The sequence below is a fragment of the Elephantulus edwardii genome, unplaced genomic scaffold (genome assembly GCF_000299155.1).
Source record: "Elephantulus edwardii isolate Elephantulus edwardi_28Jun2011 unplaced genomic scaffold, EleEdw1.0 scaffold00092, whole genome shotgun sequence".
In the NCBI taxonomy this organism is placed as follows: domain Eukaryota; kingdom Metazoa; phylum Chordata; class Mammalia; order Macroscelidea; family Macroscelididae; genus Elephantulus; species Elephantulus edwardii.
This window is the reverse complement of record NW_006399842.1, coordinates 417,256-426,864: the sequence shown is the minus strand read 5'-3', so window position 1 is coordinate 426,864 and position 9,609 is coordinate 417,256. Positions and strand designations below refer to the sequence as shown.

Sequence of the window (9,609 nt, the reverse complement as noted above, 5' to 3'; positions counted from 1 at the left end):
ACCTCTGTACAGCAACGCACAGACCAGTGCTATACCACCTAGAAGAATGTTTGACAGGAAAACAATTTGAACCTGGCCGAGGGCCGCAGATGAAAATCACCCACCTTTGGCTTGGTTAGCATCACTTCCTTTCCACTAGGCCAACATAGCTCTCTCTTTGTCGTTGTCGTTGTTATTGTTGTTTGGTGCCGTTGAGTCATAGATGACTCCTAGTGACCCTATGAATGAACAGCCTGAGCGCTCTTCGTACATAGAGTTTCCAGAGGCAAGCCATTTTGGAAGCAGATGCACAATTATTAGCTTTAAAATAAGTGGTCAAACTCACACAGAGATATTTCAGAAGATGATACCACCAACTTATTTTCTCAGGGTCACAGCCATTGAAAATCCTATGGAACTCAGTTCTAATCTGAAACACATGGGCTCCCAATTAGTCAGAACTGACTGAATGGTACCTGGTTCTTTGTTTTTCCACTTTATTTTTATTTCATATTGGTTTGCATAAAAAAATTCATATACATTGTGTGTCATTCATGAACATTGCGTTTCATTCATTCCTTCATTTACATTGTGTTTCAAATGATCACCCAACATGGTGTTTTAAAAAATTAATCACCATTGATTGATGCCTACTACTATTTTATCCTTTCAGGTTCTCAGTGGATCCTTCCCAACTCCCTCACCCTACCTCCTCAAACTCCAACTGGTTTATTTCTTTATTTGATTTTAGGAGGAACTACAAAGTAAATGATTAGTATTATTAGTGTCAGCCGTACAAAGTTGCTTATAACTTTAGAGGACAGAGTCAACATGCTTCATATAGCTGAGTAATATGGTAACTGAGGTAAGTTGTTGTTATGTGCTGTGACATGAGTGTGACTCATAGCAACACTATGAACAGCATATCGGAACTCTGTCCTATCCTGTGCCATCCTAATTATGTCTGACATACTTGATCTCATTATTTCAGTCACTGTCTTGCCAATCTGTCCTGTTGAAGGTCTTTTTCTCTTTTGCTGACTCTCCACCTTCCAAGGATTAGACCCTTCTAACAACGTGTCCAAAGTATATGACACAAGTGTCACCCTCCTTGCCTCTAAGGAGCACTGACTGCACTTTCTCCAAGACATTATCTATTTATTCTTTAGAGAGATATTCAGTATTTTTCTCCAATACTATAACTTAAAGGCATTGATTCTTCTCTGTTATCTTTATTCATTGTCCAACTCTCAGACACACAGCAAGTGATGGAAAAAATGAGGGCTTGAATCAGGGCAACTTAGTTTTCAAAATTACATCACTGACCCACAGTACTTTGGAGAGTTCTTTATATCAGACTTCCCCAATGCAATAAATCTTTGATTTCTGCTATCAAGGGTACTGATTGTAGATCCAAGCAAGATGAAATCATTCACAATTTCAATTCTTCCTCTATCTATCATGATGTTCCTTATAGGTCTGGTGGTGAGAATTTTTGTCTTCTTAAGGTTGAGATGCAATTCATAATGAAGGCTCTAGTCTTAGGAAATACCCAGCAGGGACCAGAAAAGTAAGGTAATGGTAGGCATAGATCAATGGTGATTAATTTTATAAAACACAATGTATAGGAATGATACTATTAAACACAATGTGATTAGAGGAGTATGTTAAGCACACACGCTCTTGGAAGCAGGAGTGGCATCCGCTTCCTAAACAACATGCCTCTGGAAATTCTATGAATGTTGATAAATTACGATAGTTATAGAAAGGCTTCAGGCCGTTTGTTCATAATGCTGCTATAAGTTGTGCTTGACTTGATGTCAATCAACAACAACTATATGTATATATATATGTGTGTGTGTGTATGTATATGTATATAACAAATTTTGTATGCAAATGAATATAAAAATTCCATTTTAGAAAATATAAAACAATTTTAAAAAATTAGGTAAAGTGCATAAACCCCATATAGAATAGATTCCAAAAGAAAACTATGAAGGTATATCATAGTCAAATTTCCCAGAATCAAAGACAAGGAGAGAATTCTGACAGCTGTTCTCTGGAGGCAAGGATTTTGAAGTTCCATCTGACATACTTTGGGCATCTATCCAGGAGGGATCAGCCCTTAGAGAAAGGCATCATGCTTGGAAAGCTGAAGGGACAGCACAGGAGAGGAAGACCCTGGATGAGATGGACTGACACAGTAACTAGGGTAATGGGGGTAAGAGACAGTGAGACTGGCTTAAGATAGGGAAACTATTGTACTATTGAACTATTGTACACAGGGTCTCTATGAGTCACAGGTAACTCGGTGGCACATAACAACCACTACCACCACAACAACTTTCTAAGTCATTGACAAATTGCTTTCCTTAGTGTTGCACGATTTTGTATCCTCACCAGCAGCTCATGAACATTGTGATTCCTGTGGTTTGGTCCTGTTGACACCTATACAGACCATATTTCTAGACAAAGGCAGGAAATTGGACAATTAGCCTTGTTGTGTCCTTTTCTCACCATCAGTTTCCCCTTGGTAGTGATCTTATTAGGAAATGGATATCTTCAGGGTCATTATTCTGGTGCATATTAAAGTTCTTTAGGCTAGAGAGGCATAAGAGCAAAGTAAGTACTCAAAAACATGGACCATTAAGGATTGACACAGAAAATTTACAGAAAAGTTGGGAGACCATCACTGATCTAGATGTGTTTGTCTACAGTGTATGTATAGTTGTGTATGTTTTGGTTGTATAGCCACATGTTTTCAGTGGGTAACTAGCATACACAGTATCTTTATCTTAGAAATGTATAAATTTATACTGTTTGATAAAATAGTCAACAGTCATGGCCATATAAATTATAATCAAGTGAAATAAAAATTTTTGTTTTTCAATTTCACTAGGCACATTTTGAATGGTCATTATCCATACAATGGTTTCTGTATTGGGTAGAGCAGATACAGAAATGTAGAACTGAATAGTACATGTACAGACCATACTCACAACCATTGTTGTTGAGTTTATTCCTGCTTAAAAGAAATAAAAGTGACTCATTGTTATGGATTTCTCCAAAATCTTGAAGAACAATGATGTCATTCTAAAGACTAAATTGCATCTGGTTTGGGCCACAGTCTTTCCATTCACCTACTACACATCTGAGAGCTAGACAACAAGTAAAGATGATAGAAGAAGACACAATATATTTGACTTGTGGTGTTGGAGAGAGAGTCCTGGATATTCCACGGAATGCAAAAAAAGACAAACATGTATGTGTTGCAGAAAATGCAACCAGAATATTACTTGGAGGCAAAGTTGAGAAAGCTTTGTTTTGCATATTTTGGGGATGCGGTTAGAAGAGGCTTATCCTTGGAAAAGACATCAAGCTTGGAAAGGTGGAGGGTCAGCAAAGAAGAGGAAGACCCTTAAATAGATTGATGCAGTGTCTGCAGCTATGGACTTATCTGTGTAGGAGATGATAAGAATGGTACAAGATAGGACAGAGTTCAGATCCATTGTTCATGGTGTTGCTATGAGGCATATTTGACTAGATGACACTCAACAACAACAACAACAATCAGCTTATCGATTGAAATATCTGATTGAATAACAATAAACAATAATAGTTGCAAATATAATAAAAATCAAGGAAAATGAGATAAATACTCACTGAGATTGAATGATACAGTAGTTACAACAATGGACTTGAACTTTTCATGATTATGAAGGTTACTCAGGATCGAGCAACATTTTGTTATATTTTTGTTCAGAGTTCATATGGCAAGGCAGCCAGCAATATACACTCAGACCTGTGCGAGGCTGTAGGGAAGACAGAAAAATCAACCCAATACTTGTCTTTTTTGCATACTTACAACTTTTGGGGATAGAATAAATGAACCCCACATTTTGGGACTGATTTGAATTTCTTCTTAGATGAAAAGAGAGAGTTTAAAATAGGTCAAGAAAATTGTGCCATCTTATATAATCGATATTCATTTTGGGAGGACTCGGAGGAGGATAGTGACTGTGATCAACATTTGTGAGAAAATGACAAAATGTGAATCTCATAATAATTTTCTGTTTAATGCATTCTTTGAGTGTGAGTTTTTCTTTTCAGATAATAAAGTACCAGTTGAAACATACTAAACAATTAGTTTCTATTAAAATCTCATAACACCTTCCTTGCTCCCTATTTAAAACTGAACTACTTCTTGACATCAGAGACATTTTCTCCCTGACTCCAGGGACTCAGTCCCACTGGCCTCTGCACGACCTTCTCCCAAAGAGATCAGGAGGAATTAGTTGGATTATTCCATGTTGGGTTTTTCTTTATTGCAAGTCTTGAGCATTTTTATCCATGTATCTTCTCTCTCCACAAAACCCAAAAACCTCTTGGCCACTGCTCAACTGTTACTAGCAGACATGCAAGTCTGCAAGTAGGTCTTGAGGCTACAAAGGCTGTGTAAAATTCTTCAGATCCTAACTCTTTTGCACAGAAAGCATGGATTCAGGTATTAATCTGTGGCAGAAGTTATCTAAGTTTATGATGGACTAGTTTAGGTCAGAAGGAGCCAGGATTCTGTCCCAGGAAATGAATGTGCATGCAAATATGAGACTGGGTGTGAGCATTCTCTGTGAATGTGTACCTCTACAAGTTGTAGAACATCCCTACCTGGGATGTGCATTAGGTCAGGAAAGGTTTTAAGCAGTGTGTATACTTTGGTGGTTCTATATTGCTTTTGCATTGTTCATGTGATTCTGTGTGTTGCTATGATAATGGATATTTGTAACTGTCTTAAGGTTTGCTACCATATGCTGTTTGTCTTTGTGTATTCTGTTTTGTTCTGTAAATATTTGTGACTATAGGCATGAATTTCAACTACATTCATGAGAATGCTTGTATATTATGAGTGCTTTTTTTACATCATAATATGTTAACATTTTGTGTGAATTTGTATGAGACATTTATACTCCCTGCATCTTTCTAAGGCGTAGATGTATCAGAGAAAAGGAGAAATTGTCCTTCAGTAATATGTATGTGTGTGCACGTGCAGACTCACTTCTAACTAGAACTTAGGAGGAAAAGTAGAAATTTTCTTACTAAATTCACCTATAAGTAATGAGGACTTGAAACCATCATACAGCAAAGTGAGTATGCTTGCCTGGGTGTATAAAGGCTGCCTCACTGTTTCTTTTTGACTCAGACCAGAACCCAGTCAGGATTTTTAGCTTTTCATTAAGGTTGGGTGCATTAGACTATAGAAGCTGAATGCTTCAATAGTGTCCCCACAACCCTAAGAAGTCCTCACTTTGGACTTTAGCATTGTCTATGTTTACGCCTCACAAGCATGACAGAATGGTTAAAAATGTAGGTTCTAGCATCCAAACATATACCGACAGTTGCCAAGTAATGCAACTATAATGCTATATAATTTTGTAGCTTTACACTTGTTCTGTCTGAGGTCAACAGCCTTAAATGTAAGGGAGAATAGTATTTGGTATAGGAAACTGTTTATAAGTGGTTTAATCTGTGACAGGCACATAGAAAAGATCCAGTAAAATGATAACCAGTTGTATAATTATTTCCTGAACGGAGCTGAGTTTCCTGATTATCAGTCATATCCTAACTCTCCATGGAAGAACATACGCTGTCAGGATGTAATAACAAGTTCGTCTGAAGACTCCTTTCAAATGTCAAGTCACAATTTCATTACTTCCATTTACACACTAGGTTCTGCTGCTGTTTTTTTAAATTATACTAGTTTATTTACAAAATTAGAATACATTGTTTTCTAGAACAGATTGTTTCAATTTCACTCACCCCCTCACCTGTCAAATTGTACAACTCCATGAATAATCCCCCCTTTCCCCTGAACATTCTCATCCCTGTGCCTCCACCCCCACCTCTTGGATACAGGGTGCTTCTTGAGTCAAGGTTGTATAGACAGTGCAGCACTGTAGCTATTTCAGATTTTCTCTCTGAACTTGTAGTTGAAGTCTTACCCACCAAATGCAGAAGCCAGAATTGAGCATGAGAAATGAGATAACTGTCCCCTTGCTAATGGCCCAGTGTCTATGAGAATCATGTTGGTCTAAAACAGTTATCTGCAATCAAATATAGATATTGAGTGCTAATGTGACTCTATTAGACACTGTCCCCTATCATCAAAGAAATGGGAAGTGGCTATCACTAGGAAAAAGAGTAACAGAAGATCTGCCGTAGAGATTGGGTCCTATCACCCAAAGCACAAAGTAAGCATTGATCATACAAAACCGGGATCCATATGCTATTGGCAAATTTAAACACTGTAGGATTGTGAATAAGAATGTAGGTATTTGATCTAGTTGTTGAGATAATATTGGAGAAAGAAATAGTTATTCAAGCACTGAAATAGCATATGTCAAATGCCTCATTTTTTGTTGATTAGAAATGAGGAGGAAAAGTATATTCAATAAAAGCAGAGAATCTCTCTCTATATATATCTATGTGAAGAATGGTGTTTCTAGAAGTTATTGGCTATGTGATTCTAAGCAGATTTCTTAACATTTCTGTTCTAAACATTACATGTGCACAGATATGCAAAATTTCTGTGGTATGTCTAGTACATAGCAGAGCACATGCTCAATAAATGGCAATTGTTAGGATTTATTTAGGGAAATATTGATGTAAATTATGTCACTTACATTTTGGCAGTTACCACAAATTCTATGGTGTTGTTCACAGGTGCTGTAGAGTTGAATATGACTCACAGCAACCCTATGAACAATCGATCTGAATGAACCCTGCCCTATGCTGTGCCATCCTCACAATCTCTGACTCACTCAAGCCCATTACCACAGTCATCCAACTTAACAATTCTTAGGTCCTAGGCCAAGTGTTCCTATGTCTCACAAACACTCAAATATTAGTCTACTGTGTTCACAAGATGGGTAAGGAGACATAGACAATAATGAAGATGGATGAAGCCTAATTTGTTTAAAATGAAATAAATTGCATTAAGGTACGTGACATCAGGAAATGAACTCCAAGGGTTAGTTCGCGTTTCTGCACCTTTCTTGCGACTGTGAGAACCACCTGTGAAGGTTATATATATATTATATAGTGATATATACACACACTATATATATGTCCGTCACTTTCTTTTTTCTAATGTCCATTTCTCATTTCTCATATATTGGAATCCAACAGATATAGTAGGGTGAAGTTCAGTTGGATACTTATACTGCATAATTTAATAACATTTTTTTGCCCTACTATATGAAGAATTCTATTCTAATATAGAAACTCACATTGAATTATTTAATTCTTCTCTAAATCCTATTTGTAGGCATTATAATTTTATGGATTTCCAGAAGGACACTAGGAGAAAGTAATTTGTCAAGGCCAGTTACAAAATGCTGGTTACAAAAAGTCGTCTAGCATCAGTTCCACTGCTTTGAATCAGTACTCAATGAAGCTGCAAGCTAGTATTTGAGCGGCCTGTATGAAGGGTGTTTTTCTCTCTTGTTTTCCATAGGGAAAAACATAGTGTCTGACGCACAGTTTTAAAAGAAAAAAAAGAGATGATTTTTAAAAATTTATCTTTAAGAAATTTTGTTAGTCATCGGAGATTGAATAGTTTCCCCTGGCTCCCCTGGGTGAGGGTGGCCATTCAAGCAATAGCAGCAGGATAGTGAGTTGCTATTATGACCTTTTATCATCTGAGACATTCTCATTATTGCTTCATTTCAAGCAGAGAGAAGAGCAGCATGAGGTGGGAGAACCAGAGCACTGTGTCTGAATTCCTCCTGCTGGGGCTCCCCATCCGGCCAGAGCAGCAGGGCGTGTTCTTTGCCCTGTTCCTGGGCATGTACCTCACCACGGTGCTGGGGAACCTGCTCATCATCCTGCTCATCAGGCTGGACTCTCGCCTCCACACCCCCATGTACTTCTTCCTCAGCCACTTGGCCCTCACGGATGTGTCCTTTTCCTCTGTCACCATCCCAAAGATGCTGGTGAATATGCATATGCAAGATCAATCCATCTCCTATACAGCATGTGTAACGCAGACGTATTTTTTCATGTTTTTTGCTTGTATTGATAACCTTATTCTGGCAGTGATGGCATATGACAGGTATGTGGCTATCTGCCACCCTCTACACTACATCACCATCATGAGGGCGGAGTTGTGTGTTTTTCTGTTGGCAGGATCCTGGTTACTCTCATGTGCCAATGCCCTGTCCCACACCCTCCTCTTGGCTCAGCTGTCCTTCTGTGCTGACAATACTATGCCCCACTTTTTCTGCGACCTTGCTGCCCTGCTTAAGCTGTCCTGCTCAGACACGTCTCTGAACGAACTGGTCATATTCACTTCTGGGGCTGCAGTTGTCATCTTTCCGTTGAGTGGCATCTTGGTGTCTTATGGTCGCATTGGGGCCACCATCCTAAGGTTCCCTACAATCAAGGGCATCTGCAAAGCCTTCTCTACCTGTGGTGCCCATCTATCTGTGGTTTTTCTCTTCTACGGGACAATCATGGTATTATACTTTTTCCCATCATCAAATAATTCCAACGACAAAGATATAGTTGCCTCATTAATGTACACAGTAGTCACTCCCATGTTGAATCCTTTTATCTACAGCTTGAGGAACAGAGACATGAAAGAGGCCCTGGGGAAACTTGTCCGAGGGGAGATATTTTTATCTAAGTAACTATCTCACATTCTTGTTTTTATCTACTGGCTCTGTCAGAGAGGTCTGTTTGAAAAGTATGTAGTTAAAAAAAAATAATCTTGGTTTTTGTACTTAACCGAGTCTCCTTTTAGTAGTTTATTCTATTTGGATTTTCTAAACTCTTTGGGAGAAGATAAATGTAAAGTGTGAAATATAATTGCAGAAGGTATCCTCTTGTGCCTTTAGTTCTCAGCCCTGACACTGAGTAAGACTAGAGCTGTCAGATGCGTGTAGTTAGAAAAAAAGACTTTCCCTTTCCTAATAATTTCATTCTGTATTATGTTTTTATACACAATTTATTTGTGTATTAATCCAACCTTACTTTATTTTCATTGTGATTTGGGTGGAGGTTTACAGAGTAAGGTGATTACTAACCAACAATTTTTACACATTTTGTTTCTTGACATTTATCCCAATCACACAATGCCAGTTCACCTCCTCCCTGTGTCTGCCATTTCCTTTCATCTTCCTTTCCTATTCTTTTCTACCTTCTGAGTTTTCTTTCTGGACAAATGCTGTTCTTCTAATATATGATTGATCTTCAGCGTGCACATCTTCCTAGTATTACTGCTCATTTTATAAGCTTGTCTATTGTTTGGCTGAAACTTGAGCCACAAGGGATAAGTTCAGGTCTAAGTTTGGAGGGTGTCCTAGGGTCATGAGAGTAGTAAGCCTAGTCAGTCTTGTTGTTTTGACGTTTGTTTCACATTTTCCCCCCACTATATTAAGAAACTTCTATTGTGATCCCTTCTGTGTCATCAGCACTGGTATCTGGGCAGCATCTCAGGGTCATGGAGGCTGAGGTTCACTTGGTATATTAGTCCTTTGGACTGTTTGCATGTGTCTTGGATTTTCTTCACTCTTCTTTACTCCAATGGAGAGACAAAAATAGTGGCATCTTAGATGACTGTTCACAACCTTTTAA

General features: G+C 38.2%; 1 protein-coding gene across 1 annotated transcript; it reads left to right on the top strand.

Moving 5' to 3' along the window:
- The first annotated feature begins 7,721 nt into the window (after nt 1-7,721).
- LOC102851008 (olfactory receptor 1J4-like) lies at nt 7,722-8,663 on the top strand. The gene has a single exon (XM_006890742.1). It carries the CDS (start codon nt 7,722-7,724, stop codon nt 8,661-8,663), a length of 942 nt encoding a protein of 313 aa, XP_006890804.1.
- Nucleotides 8,664-9,609: the final 946 nt, after the last annotated feature.